The sequence below is a fragment of the Chanodichthys erythropterus genome, chromosome 14 (assembly GCF_024489055.1).
Source record: "Chanodichthys erythropterus isolate Z2021 chromosome 14, ASM2448905v1, whole genome shotgun sequence".
NCBI classification, from domain to species: domain Eukaryota; kingdom Metazoa; phylum Chordata; class Actinopteri; order Cypriniformes; family Xenocyprididae; genus Chanodichthys; species Chanodichthys erythropterus.
The window spans coordinates 35,484,978-35,502,130 of record NC_090234.1 but is presented as its reverse complement, the minus strand read 5'-3'; the positions used below and the strand labels follow the sequence as shown (position 1 = coordinate 35,502,130).

General features: G+C 33.8%; 2 protein-coding genes across 32 annotated transcripts in view; both read right to left on the bottom strand.

Moving 5' to 3' along the window:
- Positions 1 to 1,833: 1,833 nt before the first annotated feature.
- On the bottom strand, positions 1,834 to 12,561 carry tfcp2l1 (transcription factor CP2-like 1). Of its 4 annotated transcripts, none has more exons than XM_067410036.1 (15): positions 12,296 to 12,561; positions 11,237 to 11,379; positions 10,686 to 10,759; positions 9,238 to 9,343; positions 9,007 to 9,113; positions 8,772 to 8,924; positions 7,760 to 7,870; positions 6,687 to 6,778; positions 6,545 to 6,596; positions 6,345 to 6,438; positions 4,263 to 4,353; positions 4,103 to 4,182; positions 3,868 to 4,010; positions 3,014 to 3,065; positions 1,834 to 2,273 (listed from the first exon to the last, which is right to left on the bottom strand). In XM_067410036.1, exons 1-15 carry the CDS (start codon positions 12,355 to 12,357, stop codon positions 2,236 to 2,238), a joined length of 1,398 nt encoding a protein of 465 aa, XP_067266137.1. In that variant the 5' UTR covers positions 12,358 to 12,561; the 3' UTR covers positions 1,834 to 2,235. The 4 variants fall into 4 exon arrangements, with proteins under 4 accessions (XP_067266137.1, XP_067266136.1, XP_067266140.1 ...); XM_067410035.1 differs by having other exon boundaries at positions 1,834 to 2,276; positions 12,296 to 12,560; XM_067410039.1 differs by lacking the exon at positions 12,296 to 12,561 and adding an exon at positions 11,050 to 11,136 and having other exon boundaries at positions 1,834 to 2,276; positions 11,237 to 11,278.
- A 1,088-nt stretch (positions 12,562 to 13,649) lies between these two features.
- clasp1a (cytoplasmic linker associated protein 1a) overlaps positions 13,650 to 17,153 on the bottom strand; it is an 80,963-nt gene continuing 77,459 nt past the window's right edge. For all 28 annotated transcript variants that reach the window (XM_067409608.1, XM_067409609.1, XM_067409613.1 and 25 more), the window contains one exon: positions 13,650 to 16,437. In XM_067409608.1, coding sequence (XP_067265709.1) covers positions 16,351 to 16,437 — 87 coding nt within the window. In that variant the 3' untranslated portion in view covers positions 13,650 to 16,350. The remainder of the gene's footprint in view (positions 16,438 to 17,153) is intronic.

Sequence of the window (17,153 nt, the reverse complement as noted above, 5' to 3'; positions counted from 1 at the left end):
AATGGATGGATGGCTGTTTCAGCTGCGGGCGCCATCTTCTGGTAATTAATCTGGCACGCGACCCTCATAGTGTAAAAGGAGAAGAAAATAGACTACTCTTTTTTTGTTTAGTTTAAAGGGATAGTTCACCCAAAAATGAAAATTCTGTCATCATTTTCTCACCCCCAAGTTGTTCCAAACCTGTATAAATTTCTTTGTTCTGTTGAACACAAAAAGGGAGATATTTTGATGAAAGTTTGTATTCAGGCCGCTTTGGGGCACCATTGACTTCCACAGTAGGAAAATAAATACTATGGAAGTCAATGATGCCCCAGAACTGTTCAGTTTCCCACATTCTTCAAAATATCTTCTTTTGTGTTCAACAGAACAAAGAAATTTATACAGGTTTGGAACAACCTGATGGTGAGTAAATGATTACAGAATTTACATTTTTGGGTGAACTATCCCTTTAACAATCTTCGGTAGTAAAACATTAAATAAGAGGCTAAGTAGTGGATATTTCTTATTTATATGGTCGTACCTTTATATAATGAAGCATGAAGCATTGACGCTCTAGTGGTTGACTGTAGGGTCGTATTGATATTCACACTGTCCCGTGGATCACCAGCCATGTTTGTATTACAACATTAGTTTACTTAAATTTAAATAAATACTTTAACTTACTGTACGAACCTGACACTGCTTTTCCTTGTGATTTTCGTGAGTTATTTCAAATCAAAATGTCAATTAGAAACATGACATTTTTTTAATCTGACAACCTTGAACAAATTAAATAAACATTTAAATATTTATTATCTGAAAATTACTTTTTTTTAATCATTTTTATGTAAATAAAGATTATTGTGGCGTCATTTATATTCCGACCAAAAAATTTAAATGTTCAAAACTGATAGAATTCTTCTGTTGTGCATGAATGTTCACCACTGCACACTATTAGACAAGAAAAAGTTTACTTTCTAGACATCAACGGTGCTCACAGTAAACACATTTTGAAAAATTATATTGAAAAATGTAAATAACTGCATTTAATGGTCTTTTGCATATGTTGCTATGCTACAGGGTTTGGGAATTGCACACTTACACAGTGGATTCAGTGCTGCTCACTGAAGTGTGCTGCTCTCCACGTCATGACTAACACACACAAAATCACCCCGACAAGTTCACTTAACTACACTGACCTCATGACTACAGAGGAATTGGAGGAGAATCTGAGTAGAAACCAAAGGCTTTTGTCAATAAACTGTTTCATAACCAACTCATTTCACAAGCTGAAGCTAGACAACCTACTGATACACATTACAATCCAGGGAAATGATTGTACGCTCAATCAAACAAAAATAATAGCTGATTTGTTAAACAGCTATATACACATAGTATAAACTTTAAAGCTTACTTCTGTACTTGATGTGGCAGGTGTAACCACACACTGTTAGTGTGTTTTTGAAAAAATAGGGTACAAATAAACCATGTTTCTTTGTAAACATACACATTATGTTTATGAAAAGGACATTTACTATTCAAAAATTTAATTTTTTATTCTGCAAAATACGTTTTTTTAAGGTTATCAAGCAGCAAGGTTCATCGAGATAAGTTCACCAAACAAACACGTGCTATCGTACAGTTAAAATACCTGGTGAAATACTTAATCATTAATCAGTTAAAAAAATACAAACCTCAAAAGCAAAGCAATAAAAGATTCTGAGGCAAGACTTTATTTAAACTTTATCTCAGTCTGTGATGAACAAAAGCACCAATGTAACATTACTGAGAGCTTATTTTCTGTGTTATACAATAGAGATTGTTTCAAAGCATATATATATATATATATATATATAATATATATATATATATATATATATATATAGCTTTTTGGTAAAGCCATCTGCACAGCAAATCATGTATTTGCTATTTGGTATCTAATAATAAAACAAAAGAAAATAGAAAAAAAATGCCTGAAAAAGAAGACTGCCAAAATACTACTGTAACATGATAAAAATAATTACTATAAAACAAATGTACAAACTGAATGTGACTTGACTTGATACATAAAATAATTAAGATTTTAATTAATTTCCAGCAAAACCCTTCAAAACATTCTCTCTTAAATATGGAACAGTCATCTACATCATACAAAAATCCACACTGTTTCATTTCACATCCCACCAGGTGATACTTTACAGAAACAGTAAAATAAGCTAAAGGCACCTGTAATGCTCCAGTAGTCACACACTCGGGTCACTTCAGTACAACATGGTAGCCATCATTACTTTCATCTGCTGTCACACAGGGAAAAACATAGCCAACATTAACTACATATGATTACAAAGTGTGAATGCAATGGAGATTCAGACACATACTGTGACTATTTTAGTGGGGTTTTTTTGCTAAAAAAAAATAGCAACTTGTTTGTCACAAAGACATTCCTAGAAGTCCAAGAAGACTTTTTAACAGTTGCCTGATCAGTGAGCCATGAAAGTCAGAAGAGTGACGCAACCAGATGCTACCTGTGATTTGTATGCATTAAATAGATTTTCTGCTTATCAAAGTGTTTGCATTTAAAGGGATAGTTCACCCAAAAAATTTAAATTCTGTCATTTACTTCCCCTCAAGTTGTTCCAAACCTGTATGAATTTCTTTGTTTTGCTGAACACAAAGGAAGATATTTGGAAGAATGTTAGTAACCAAGCAGATCTCGCTCCTCATTGACTACCACAGTAGAGAAAAAATATTATGGTAGTCAAAGGGGGGCGAGATCTGCTTGGATACTAACATTCTTCCAAATATCTTCCTTTGTGTACAGCAGAACAAAGAAATTTATACAGGTTTGGAACTACTTGAGAGAGAGTAAACGATGACAGAATTTTCATTTTTAGGTGAAAACATCCCTTTTAATGTGAAGTCAGCAAATATTTAGCCTTCTGAACAGTTCTTTTGTGCAATGGCAATTTTCACCCTATAACTCTAGCTTAATAATCAGTATAGTTAATATAAAATTCCATGTCTACGATGTTACCTTTCATAGTGCTGATAATGAAACTAGTCTCCTCTGTAAAGTTCTGCACCATCTGAAAAAGCCAGATATATGTAGAGTTACCTGAATGCATTTAAAACACAACTTTGTGATTCTTTTTAACAGTGTATGCTTGGATTACTGTATTTTCTGTTACTCTAATCTATTTTAACAATCAGTAACTGATTGTGGTAATGGTTTTAAGGAAAATGGTGTTGCTACAGACCAAGTCTATAGTGCTTTTTGTCTATTTTTTGAGCTTAACAGCCCCTGGTCAAGATTCACTTTCACTGTACGGGAAAGAGCAGTGTCAACATTCTGCTAAACATCTCCTTTTGTGTTTTATGAAGAACCAAAGTTATGCAGGTTTAAAACGAGTGTAAGTGATGACAAAACATTTCATTTATTGGTACACTAATCCTAAAAATAAAATGAACTTTCAATCAAAGAATCTTGGAAAAATGTATCACAATTTCCACAAAAATAATTATTCAACACAACTGTTTTCAATATTAATAATAAGTTTCTTGAGTACCAAATCAGCAAATTACAATAATTTCTGAAGGATCATGTGACTGAAAAATTCAGCTGTGCCATCATAGGAATAAACTATAAATTATATTTCAAAATATACTAAAATAGAAAAGTTATTTCAAATATTATTTCATAATATTACTGAAATTACAAACAAATGCAGCCTTAATGAGCTTAAGAACAAAACACTAAGAACATCTTTCCAACCCTCAAACTTTTGAAATGGTAGTGTAAATGTGCTACTATTTGTCCGCTGGATAAACTACCCCTTGGACAGGTTTTATAACTAACAGTTCCTGAATGATCTGCAATTTCTCTCTTACCTCATCTGAAACTAAGACATGGATCCCCGTCGGCCCCTGTCTGTATATACGATGGATTTGCTGTGAGGGAACATTATATAGATTGGCTATCTTCTCAGTGAGCTCTAGGACAGTTAGGTCCTCTAGGTAGAGGGCATGGTACACTACAGACAAAAACAATTTGAGTATTAAGTATAAATGTAACACTCCTTCTGCATGTCATACATATGATAAAGGACACTGTGACGTCTCCTACCATCATCACCCGCTTTGGTATGCGGTTGGTTCCTGTTCTGCAGCTGGGATACATAGACAGTGAGACGCGGTTGTATGCACCTGGGGAACATTGTCGTTGAGCACATGTCTGGACACATTTTAGGATGAATTGGAAGTGTTCGATTAGAGAGACAGCTCACCTTCCTTTGATTGCATTGAAAAGACGGATGCCGTCAGCAGGACCACAGATCTGAATGAAGTCTTCTCTACTCATTTTTAGCAGATCGGAACCTGAAACATTAACAAAGCTGTTCATATAGTAGTCTAATATTTAAAATCATGAAATTGTTTCAAGAAAAACTTGAAACAATGACTCTGTTTCAAATGCAGTACATTCAAAAGTTTTGGGTTTGTAAGATATTGTGAATTGTTTTGAAAGAGTCTCTTGTGCTCACCAAGGCTGCATTTATTATTTAATATTGTAAAATTTTATTACAATTTAAAATTGTTTTCCATTTGAATAAACTTTAAAAAAACTTTTAATTTATTTATGTGATGGTAAAACTGAATTTTTAGCATCATTACCCCAGTTTTTAGTGTCACATGATTTCCTTCAGAAATCATTTGAATATGCTAATTCATATGCTAATTCAATCTTTCTTATTATCAACATTGAAGGCTTAATATTACTTAATATTTTTGTAGATTTTTTTTTTTAGGATTCCTTAAAGAATAGAAAATTCAGAAGATATAGAATATAAAAATAGAAATGTTTTGAGGCATTGTAAATGTCACTTTTGATCATTTTAATGCTTCCTTGCTGAATAAAACTATAAATATCTGAAAGGGTTAGTTCACCGAAAAATGAAAATTCTGTCAATAATTACGCACTTTCATGTCGTTACACATCTGTAAGACCTTCGTTCATCTTCGGAACACAAATTAAGATATTTTTGATAAAATCCGAGAGCTTTTTAACGTCCGATAGACTGCAGCGTTATTACCACTTAGTAGCAAAGACATTGCTTTGTTTGTTTTTTTGTGCACAAAAAGTATTCTCGTCACTTCATAACATAAAAGGTGCCCTAGAACTTCTTTTTAAAAGATGTAATATAAGTCTAAGGTGTCCCCTGAATGTGTCTGTGAAGTTTCAGCTCAAAATATTTTTTTAACTGCCTATTTTGGGGCATCATTAACTATGCACCAATATATAGGTTGTGGCCCCTTTAAATCTCCCACTCCCCCTCCCCTGGAGCTCGCGCTTGCCTTGAACACCATAAACGCAGTTTACACAGCTAATATAACCCTCAAAATGGATCTTTACAAAATGTTCGTCACGCATACATCGGATCATGTGAGTATGGTATTTATCTGGATGTTTACCTTGATTCTGAATGAGTTTGAGGCTATGCTCCGTGGCTAAAGCTAACATTACACACTGTTGGAGAGATTTATAAAGAATGAAGTTGTGTTTATGAATTATACAGACTGCAAATGTTTAAAAATGAAAATAACGACAGTCTTGTCTCTGTGAATACAGTAAGAAACAATGGTAACTTTAACCACATTTAACAGTACATTAGCAACATGCTAACTAAACATTTAGAAAGACAATTTACAAATATCACTAAAAATATCATGATATCATGGATCATGTCAGTTATTATCGCTCAGTCTGCCATTTTTCGCTATTGTTCTTGCTTGCTTACCTAGTCTGATGATTCAGCTGTGCACATACAGACGTTCTGCCCTTGTCTAATGGCTTGAACATGGGCTGGCATATATGCAAATATTGAAATAAATTCAATATTGAATTCTAGAGCACCCTTAAGGTTGATCCACTGTAGTCACAAGGACTATTTTAACAATGTCTTTACTACCTTTCTGGGCCTTGAAAGTGGTAATAATACTGCAGTCTATTCGAGGTCAGAAAGCTCACAGATCTCATCAAAATTATCTTAATTTGTGTTCCGAAGATGAACGAAGGTCTTACCGGATTCGAACGACATGAGGGTGAATATAATGACAGAATTTTCATTTTTGGGTGAACTAATCCTTTAAATACGCATATACAATATATCTTTCTGACTCCAAACTTTTGATAATTCATTCAATACAGTTAATAATCGACTGTTTACCCAAAATTTGTGTGTTCAATGTATTTTTTATGCTTTTCTGAGTATCACGTTGTTGGTTCAGCAGCATGTTAACTCTAAACTATTCAATTTGATCTATGCAGAATTTTCTAACAGCTGTAATTCTCAATGAATATTTCAGCCCACCTGAGAAGCCAGAGAAGAGCCTGCAGAAAGAGGAGAATCTATTACGATGGAGCCACTGCTGCGTGTCCTGCATGGAGGACGATGGCAACAGGTGCTAATGGCAAAAACAAGAAGAATACCATCATCCATGTCCTCAAACACAAACCTATAAAGATAAGAGAGCATGGCATTAATGTTTTTAAGCAGCCCGCCATACTTACATCAGAGCAGCTGGGCAGAAGTAGCTCCACCTGCTGGTCTGGAGAGCAGTTTCTACAAACACAATAAGACAGGAGACCAGTAGCCAGTTATGTTCTTGTTCCTGAAAATCATGCAGGGATTTCATACTGAATAAGCACTCACTCCTCTGGGAAGCTGTAGGAAGTGTGAGCGCTGTGATAACCAGGAGATGGTGTGTTGCTGCTGACGGATGGGGCTTCAGGCCAAGGGGAGCACTGAAAAAAAAAGAAAAAGTCTACCTGTGTTAGGTGGCCGTTTTAGCCCCACCTCTTGACCTTATTCTCAATATGGATTGCTTTGGTCAAACAAGCAATCATGTGAACATTCCAGTCACACCTTGCTTGTGTGAGAGAGATTAATATTTCACTTTGGCCAGCCAAAGTAAAGAGGTAATGGAAAATTCAGCAGCCATAGATGTTTGATGTAGACTGCCAGCTTGAAAGAGAATAATCATTAACATATGGACAGATTTTCCTATAGCTGAAATAATACTTAAACCAAAAGTGAAAACTTTGTCATCATTTACTTGTTGTTCTGAACCTGTATTATTTTCTGTCTTCCTTTAAAGCAGCTCTTTTCTATACAGTGATGGTTATTTATAATGTCAAGCTCCAAAACGTCATAAAATTAGTCTATATGATTTGATGTAAGTGATGGAAAAAATGGAATTGGTTTTTAAATATCACATGACCAATATAGCCACAAATGAGATGCGAGAGCTACAGAGGAATATCATTGGGATGCCTTCGAAATTGCAAACTCTCGAGTATGTACTTATTTTGAATAAGTAATTACTTTACGACCACTAAAAAAGTATGTTCTATATAGTGCGTAGTATGAATGTGGTCTGGACGTACTCCTTTCTCCATGTTGCCCTTATCACGTGACCTACCAGTGTCAGCTGGGATAGTAAATAGTAAAGCGTCCATCGTATGCACACTTTAGAATCTTGCCGGAAGTAGTAGGTCATTTGGGTACTTTTTGCCTACTGTAAATTCGGACATTCTTTTTTCACATACTGGTTTTTGCCTACTAGGGAAGTATAGGATTTTGGATGCAGCCATAGTTTAAAAAAAAAAAGAAAAAAAAAAATCAAATGAAAATTTTGGTCTTCCTCATAGTGCTTTTTTGTTATTTTTGGAGCTGTATAACTCTAGATCCACTTTCTTTGCATGCTGCCAAGGCAAATGTCTTACCTCAGTCAGCACTGTTGTTTTATAGGATGGTTGATATTTTTCTCTATCCTGAGGACTCTTTTTGTCCATCTTCTCTCTGTCAGTCTTGAGTTTGCGATCAGCGCCTTTCGGCTTGAGAAAAAAATAAATAAATAAAGCATTAAAAGGATAGTTCACCAAAAAATGAAATTTCTGTAATCATTTACTCACTTTCATGTCGTTCCAAAACTTTATGATCTTCTCTCTTCTGTGGAACATACTGTATCAGTGTTTTTTTTTTTTGTCCATACAATGCAAGTCAATGAGAGCAATGTTATTTGATTCTCAACGTTCTTTAAAATATACACTTTTGTGTTCCACAGATGAAAAAAACGCATGCAGGTTTAGAACGACACGAGGGTGAGTAAACGATAACAGAATTCTCATTTTTGGATTACTATCCCTACAACATCAAAATAATAATCTCACCTTTAAGGTTATTTCGACGTCTAACATCTCCACAAAACACACTGTGTATCTGTTATCTTTGTAGAGTCTATAACAGGAGTGGCGAACGTCGGTCCTGGAGAGCCGTGGTCCTGCAGAGTTCAGCTCCAACCAAAAATTCACCTGCCTGTAGCTTTCTAGTAACTCTTCAGACCTTGATTAGTTTGTTCAGGTGTGCTTGACTAGAGTTGAAGAAAAACTCTGCATGACTTGGCTGAATCCCAAATGGCACACTTCATAGCACTTTCGGTCTTGTGGACTTACAATGGCTGTTAAGTCCACGAGACCGTAGGGTGTCCCATTTATCATTTTAGGTTAAAGAAGGGTGCTCTTGAGCACCCCCCTTGTGGCCGCTATGCACCCTCGATGCACACTTCAACTGAGCCCGCAAGTTCGCAGAGGACTTTACCTGGCAGTCAAAGTGGCATTACGTCACGAAAGTGCAGACTCTGAGGTAGACCGTGAGGGTTTAGGGTGCCATCTGGGATCCAGCCTGTGGCTCTCCAGGACCAAGGTTCCCCACCCCCTGGTCTATAAGGTGCTCTACCTTGAACACTTTGACCTGGCAGCTGGCGGAGCGCATGTGTTCAGTGTATTCTCCATGCTCGCCGGCTGCAAAGGTGTCTATCTGAATGCGGAAAGGGACGCCCTTCTCTCCACCATGTTTTCTAGGAGTGAACTCAGTGCTAATGCAGTTTACCTGTATATAAAGAAACAGAGATGTTACTGTTGGTGATACTCAATCTAGTGGAGAGGTCAGAAAGAGAGAGAAAATGCTGCACCTGAATGAACACGGAGGCATTTTTGTCCGGATCCCAAAGGAACTCTATGGTGTTGAGCTGCAGTGGGTGGGCTCGAGGCTCCATTATACCCACTGACAGCGGGATATCTGAACATAACAATTTGGACATGGTTAATCATATGAAATTGTGTTTGACACAATATGATTTGAAAACAAATTTTTGGCAAGATGGTCTTCTAGAAATGTGCTTTTTCAGGAAAGCAGGTTCCACCTATATCCAAGATCCTGTCTCCTGGTCGGTTCCATCTCCATCCTTCCAGCTGTTGATGCTCTGTGTACTGCAGCCGTCTGTCATGGAAAACGACACGCACAATGCTCTGGAAACAGCATAAGACAGTATGATGTCAGGAAAGCATCCCACATGTCACCGTGGTTAAAACCAAGTATTATATAACATGTATGTCTGAATTTTCTTGTCCCTATTGTCCCTTTGACTATGTTGTATTTGTATTTTTCATTTATAATATTGTATATTAATATTGTATAATAGCCCCCTGTTGGATAACAATCTATCAACTAAAAACTGTAAAATAATTATTACATTTTGAAATCATTAAAAATTATGTGAGAATATTTCATCAGCATCTGACCATCTGTACTCTACGGAAGAGGATTAGGGCCAAGCAATAATAAAAAAATAAAACCATCTCAAGATTAAAGTTGTTAAATTTCGAGAAAAAACGCGTTAAATTTCGAGAAAAAAGTCGAGATAAAATGTTGAGAATAAAGTCATTAAATTACGAGAAAAAATGTGTTCAATTACGAGAACAAATTTGTTAAATTATGAGAAAAATGTTGTTAAATTTCAAGAAAAAAGTTGAGATAAAATGTTGATAATAAAGTCATTAAAGTACAAGAAAAAAGTCATTAAATTACGAGAATAACGTCGAGATAAAATGTTGAGAATAAAGTCATTAAATTACGAGAAAAAAGTTGTTAAATTATGAGAAAAAATGTCGTTAAATTACGAGAAAAAAGTCTAGATAAAATGAGGAGAATAAAGTCATTAAATTATGAGAATAAAGTAATTAAATTATGAGAATAAACTCATTAAATTACGGGAAAAAAGTTGTTATTCTCAACATTTTATCTCAACCTTTTTCTCAAAATTTAACGAGTTTTTTCTCGTAATTTAATGAGTTTATTCTCAACATTTTATCTTGACTTTTTTCTCGAAATTTAACGAGTTTTTTCTCGTAATTTAACAAGTTTATTCTCAACATTTTATCTCAACCTTTTTCTCAAAATTTAACGAGTTTTTTCTCGTAATTTAATGAGTTTATTCTCAACATTTTATCTTGACTTTTTTCTCGAAATTTAACGAGTTTTTTCTCGTAATTTAACAAGTTTATTCTCAACATTTTATCTCAACCTTTTTCTCAAAATTTAACGAGTTTTTTCTCGTAATTTAACGAGTTTATTCTCAACATATTATTGCGACTTTTTTTCTCGAAATTTAACAACTTTAATCTCAAGATGGTTTTATTTTTTTATTATTGCTTGGCCCTAATCCTCTTCCGTAGTACTCAAGTTCACATGATCATAAATTTCATAAATATCACAAAATGTCATAACCTTAATTTGTTTTTTGTTTTTTTAAATCCTAAAACTGTTTATTTCTAGGTTTGCAAAGTCACAGTGAAAAAAACTTTAACCTACCTTTACATATTTGCTGCTTATATCTGTATACTCCAGCAGTTTCCTATTAAGCATTCGGATTTCATAGGACTGACCTATAGTGCATTAAAACAAGACGGATTAAAATGGAAAAAATCTGAAACCACACTGATAGTATAGTTTGTAATGGTTGATTTTACTGCCAATGCAATTATTATAATGTCAACAAAACTAAACACAGAACTGAATTAATTACGGTACATGTATAAGAGCAAAATCATCTGCAACCCTCAAAATAAAGTGTAAAAAATAAAGTGATTAAAAATCACATTTACAACAAAGAGTTTGCTTAGGTAACTCAATGCAGTGTGTTGTTCATTTTAGTCATGTCATTTAGTCATGTCACCTTTAGTCATGGACTTCAGACATCAACAACTTTCGGTTACACCATCATGTCAAAAGTACAGACTGATATGTGCTGGGAAAAAAGGTTCTTTCAAGACGAACATAAGAAAGACAAAGCATGGTGCTGTGAATGCAACTTCAAATGTTGACTGAATTTGAACAAGCACAAGACGATTATTTAACAATACCTTGATTTAGATATGTGAGCGATTCGTCCTGAAGTTTCACTGCTGGAGATGTGGCTGCACAAAGCACATAATGGAAAGGAGACGCTCTGATCTCAGTGGACTGCTGCTCCTCTTCATGCTTGAGAAACGGAGCAAGAGCATCTCTGAGAGAAAACAAAGGACACATTAAAAATACTATAGTCATTTATTGTAAATTCTATAGTGTTTTTGAACCATACTAGTAGAGTAAATTGTAGTATACTGTATAATACAGTATAGTACAAGTATATACTTTATTATAGTATCTACAACACTTTGTTAATGAATGCATACTGTAGTATTAACTATAGTGTACTGATAAACTGTAATAAATACTGTAGTATACTTAACTACAGTAAACTGCAGTTTTTTGTAACTAATATACCCTATAGTTGTAGAAAACTTATAACAGTATTAGGTCATTTGTTTATTTACTATTACCACAGCAACTATTGAATTACCACAACAAATTAATTCAAGCACTTTACTATAGTATGGTTCAAAAACACTATTGTATTTACTATAACTTACTATAGCATTTTTTCATGCCATGTTACCATACTAACAATAACGTAAAAACAAATAAGAAAAAGTATGATGGTACTCGTTGAGGTACTTTGGAGAACACTTTACACACAATAATGCAAGAATATGGTAATCTTTCAGAAACTGCCTTTGTAAGTACCTCTATATTTTACAACAGTCACCAAAACAGGAGATACATCCAGACAAATACCTCTAAACATGTTAAACAGTTTAATCCAGAATGATACATTAAAGTCTGTTCTTCAGTTTGGACTCAGTACTGCAAAATCCGGGCAGATAATATGACTGATGAGAGATTTACAGTGAACCGACTTAAAAAAATAAAAATAGTTTTCTTATATATAACTCCCCTCGTGAAAGACTTCTCAGGTATATTAATCTGTATAAAGTTTATAACAATTCAAAAATTCAAAAATGTAAAACAAATAAATAGAGAAAAATGACAAAAATGTAAGACGACTACACAACCTCAATAACTCGCGCCAGTGTACTTACCTTATATAATTATTTTGCGCGTGCTGTTGATAGGTTTCAGGATGGCTGTGCCAAAACAGCATGCTCTACAGTTCGGTGACGTTCGTATCCAAAAATGAGTAGTCAAACGGGTGGTCGCCGGTGAGGGGACCGTGAGGGCCGCATAGGCTTTTCTGAACCCAACTTGTCCGGTGTCTTTTATCCCCGCGTGACGGCCGTCAGGTGACCTGTGAGTGTCCGTCACTCTGCCCTCATCCTTTGTCACCCCCACTCTGAACCGCTCGTTTAATAACAAACGGCTACCGAGTTGTTTTGACACAGGCGGACTCTGACATCAAAGGTCAAGACTGAGTTGCTGATAAACCATATTTAGCGTGCAGAACTTTATTAACTAGATTATGCAATGATATGCTTGTGTGCACTGCGCGCCCTTTCACATTTTTACATCTGTATTGATGGAAAACCTTGACATTACTGGCACAAGCGCATACTAAAAACGTACTTTAATATTTGGTTGAACTTCATAAAAACTGTCAAGGTCATATTTCACCCAAAAAATAATCTATTTTCCTTTTCTTTTCTTTTTTTTTTACATTTGTACTTGCATTAGTAATGACACACCATGATAGTATTTGTTTTGCAGTATTTGACAGTAGTTAATGACTATTTTAATACAATAAATGTTTGTGTCCAGATAGGATTTCTATTATTATACATGTTTCACATTGAATGTCTGAAGAAAACAATCTTTATAAATAATATATTATATATTGTGTGTGTATATATATATATATATATATATATATATATATATATATATATATATATATATATATATATATATATATACATATATATATATATATACATATATATACATATATACATATATATATACATATATATATATATATACATATATATACATATATATATATATATATATACAGTACAGTCCAAAAGTTTGGAACCACTAAGATTTTTAATGTTTTAAAAAGAAGTTTCGTCTGCTCACCAAGGCTACATTTATTTAATTAAAAATACAGTAAAAAACAGTAATATTGTGAAATATTATTACAATTTAAAATAACTGTGTACTATTTAAATATATTTGACAAAGTAATTTATTCCTGTGATCAAAGCTGAATTTTCAGCATCATTACTCCAATCTTCAGTGTCACATGATCCTTCAGAAATCATCCTAATATGCTGATCTGCTGCTCAATAAACATTTATGATTATTTTCAATGTTGAAAAAAGTTGTATACTTTTTTTTTCAGGATTCCTTGATGAATAGAAAGTTCAAAAGAACAGCATTTATCTGAAATACAAAGCTTCTGTAGCATTATACACTACCGTTCAAAAGTTTGGGGTCAGTAAGAATTTTTATTTTTATTTTTTTTGAAAATAAATGAAAGAAATGAATACTTTTATTCAACAAGGATGCATTAAATCAATCAAAATGAACATAGTAAAGACATTAAAGCAGTAAAGACATTTATAATGTTACAAAAGATTAGATTTCAGATAAACACTGTTCTTTTGAACTTTCTATTCATCAAATAATCCTGAAAAAAAAATATTGTACACAAATATTTTGTACAATTGTACACATTAAATGTTTCTTGAGCAGCAGATCAGCATATTAGAATGATTTCTGAAGGATCATGTGAGACTGAAGACTGGAGTAATGATGCTGAAAATTCAGCTTTGCCATCACAGGAATAAATTACTTTGTCAAATATATTCAAATAGAAAACCGTTATTTTAAATTGTAATAATATTTCATAATATTACTGTTTTTTACTGTATTTTTAATTAAATAAATGTAGCCTTGGTGAGCAGACGAAACTTCTTTTAAAAACATTAAAAATCTTAGTGGTTCCAAACTTTTGGACTGTACTGTATATATTATATATTGTGTGTGTATATAATATATATATCCTGGTCATTTCTTTGGCATTGGACTTACTATGACTGAGAACATGTTATCTCATGAGACTGTTTATAAATGTACTGGTGCATGAATTGTGATAAATACCAGAGTTGCTGATTGCATATTCAACGACCCCACAACACAAATACAGTCAACTCATATACAATCAATAGATTTTAAGGTTTAAAATAATCATCAAAAAAAGTTCATGTTTCTGGTTGTTTTATTTCTAGGCCAAACTCAGGCTGATGTAAATCTATCATAAGCCTTTGGGAGGGGAAAAAAAAACTGTACATTGGGACAGAAAATGAAATAAATTTATAAATACAAGAGTGTATCTGCGTCCAATGACAAAACAAAGTCTAACATGCGTAGTGAACAATTTGATGGAACACCATTGGAGGTCAACGTTTCAGGAAACACAAGGGGAAACTTAATACTTGTACTGTTGATCCTCACAGTTGGCTTTGTCCTTTCATAAACAGATATTTTTATGAATAACCCCAATCTAAACCAAAATGATGGTTCATGGTCTGAATCGGTTAAAAACCATAAGAAACAAACTCTGAATCAAACAAGGGTACGCACATTTAGCATACCGATAAAAGCCACATGCCTCAGTATATAATCCTAAAAGTAGGGTGCTTTCAAATGTCTGTCCTTAATTTCTAATGTGGCCTGGTTCACAGTCTGAGGATAGGCATTTTGGTCAACTCTGTGAGACCCATTTGAGATTTGCACTTGTCTACTTCCCCACATGGGCAACATATTAATAATAATAACAATAATAATACTGTATTTACAGACCGACCAGATTGCTGACGTGGCAAGTTTTCACAAACAGCCAAAACTAGGTCAGTCACGGCAGCACAGGATGGTTATGTCATCAAAACATGCAGGCTATCTGTTAACGTGCAAAAGAGTGCAACATCTTTACCTTAATTTTGTGGGTGGGTGAGAAGCAATGACGGAAAGGTATGTACAAAACACTAAACGCCCAGCACTTGACATCAGATGAAAAAAATCTCCAGAGGAACAAAGAAAAAGAATAAGTTCAGACCTTTCAGAGAACATAACATCACCTCTAGTTCAGAGAGGGTTTTCATTAGTGTTGTAGACAGTGTCATGCTTTAGCAATGTAGTGTAAGAATGCCTCTATAGACACGTACATCTTAACAGTCTGAGTTTTTTAAAACAGAAAAAGGAACGCAAGGCATAGTAGTTTTGAAATTTCCATCACAATCCTCTTGCTCCAAGAACATAGTGTAAATCAGTTTCATTCATTGTTTCTTGTCTGAAGATGCTCCAGGTCATGCTTGCAACTCCATTCGAGTGTTTGTGAACGTTTTAAATGACCGTGTGTGTTATGGCTTGCATGTTTACTCACGAAACCCTTCACTTTTTTCCCCAAAGATGAAAGGAAAAGCTCTACATTCAGAAGTTTGTCCTTGTTTTCTGTATTGAGGCCCATATTTTTAACACATAATCCCTTCTATAATAAAATCAACACAATTGCTTTACATCACTTTCAACATTATGGGATGTGGTATTGCGGTCCCATGAAATAAAAATGAATATAAGAACGTTTTAATCCTACTTTTGTTTTGTTTTTTTTTGGTTGTCATTGTAGCCAAACCTACAAATTACTTACATTTTTCTCTCTTCTTTACAATTATCACTCGGCCAGCCAAATGATCCACTAACTGAGATTCAAGTGGTGTATTAGTTAAACCAACTGTGCCCATTTAAAATATCCAAATAACTCAACTAAACCTTTAACGTCACTTGTAAACACGAATAAGTTATTACTAATAAATTTAGTTAACGATTCACCTCTTCAGAAGATGAAGAAAGCCTGTTTCCTCCAATTAAGGAAGCAATGCCTATCATGAAAGATCTGCATGCATTTTTCTCGATTCAAACCCCTTTACATTCAATGTTCCACAGATGGAAAGATGCATGAAAGACTAACTAAGAGGTTTCCAGGAGTTGGATGAAAAGAAAAGTTTGATTGCAGTGAGCAACACATCTCTCTGGGAAAATCCAGCAAGATTGTGATGAAGCAATAAAAAAGATGTCTGGAGGAGGCACAACTATGTTCCCAAAAGCACATGTAGGGCACTGATTAGACTCCATCCGGCTAGCTGTGAGAGGACACATCTGAAGAACTGCTGCTGTTGCTGTTGGTGGTCTGGGCCCTCTTAATATACAGATTTAGCAACTTCATCTGTGGAAATAAAAGACAGGGTGATTTTTAATACGGCACATTCTAATACCCATATAGACTTGTTTCTCTGATAAGAGCATGTATTTACACTTTCTACCGTATTTGTGTTATCTTAGAAGGTCAGGTTTAACATTTACTTATGATTTGACAAAATATGATGCAACAAATTTACCACTTTGCAGAAGCAATACTCAGCACCACACTGATATCAGTATTTTGAATAAAATGCGATGCGTGGACACTTAGACATCTATACACATAAATATGGGAGGAAGATATTTTGTCTTTTAATTTTTCTTAATGCATCTTATCCATTTTCATGCATCATATTTCATTCCAAAATAAAAACATATATATAAACATATATATCTATTTTTATATTATATATTTTATATATATATTTTTTTCTTAAATAAAATTAATCTTATTTTTTGGACTATAAAGACTTTTCGAATTGTAAAATTTATAGCAATTAAGCATAAATCTAATTACTGTAACATTAAAACAAAAAAAACAAAAATTTAATCTTCCATGTTGTAATGTGAAATTTTTTTTTTTTGATAATTTATTAATGATTTATTTAAAATATGAAAGTGATTTTAAATAAAAACACACTACGGTATCTTTAGTTGTACTGATTTTAGTTTATGCAGATTTAAATAAAATAACACAAAAATAATGGGAATTACAAAAAACAAACAAAAAAAACAACTCAA

What these genes read in the sequence shown, in the direction of transcription:
- tfcp2l1 (XM_067410035.1), bottom strand. Translation starts at nt 12,357, where the DNA reads ATGCTGTTTTGGCACAGCCATCCTGAAACCTATCAACAGCACGCGCAA. An exon ending in GCTCACATATCTAAATCAAG is followed by an intron (nt 10,760 to 11,236) that starts GTATTGTTAAAT and finishes AATGCACTATAG; the next exon opens with GTCAGTCCTATGAAATCCGA. An exon ending in AAACAACAGTGCTGACTGAG is followed by an intron (nt 6,779 to 7,759) that starts GTAAGACATTTG and finishes TTTTTTTTTCAG; the next exon opens with TGCTCCCCTTGGCCTGAAGC.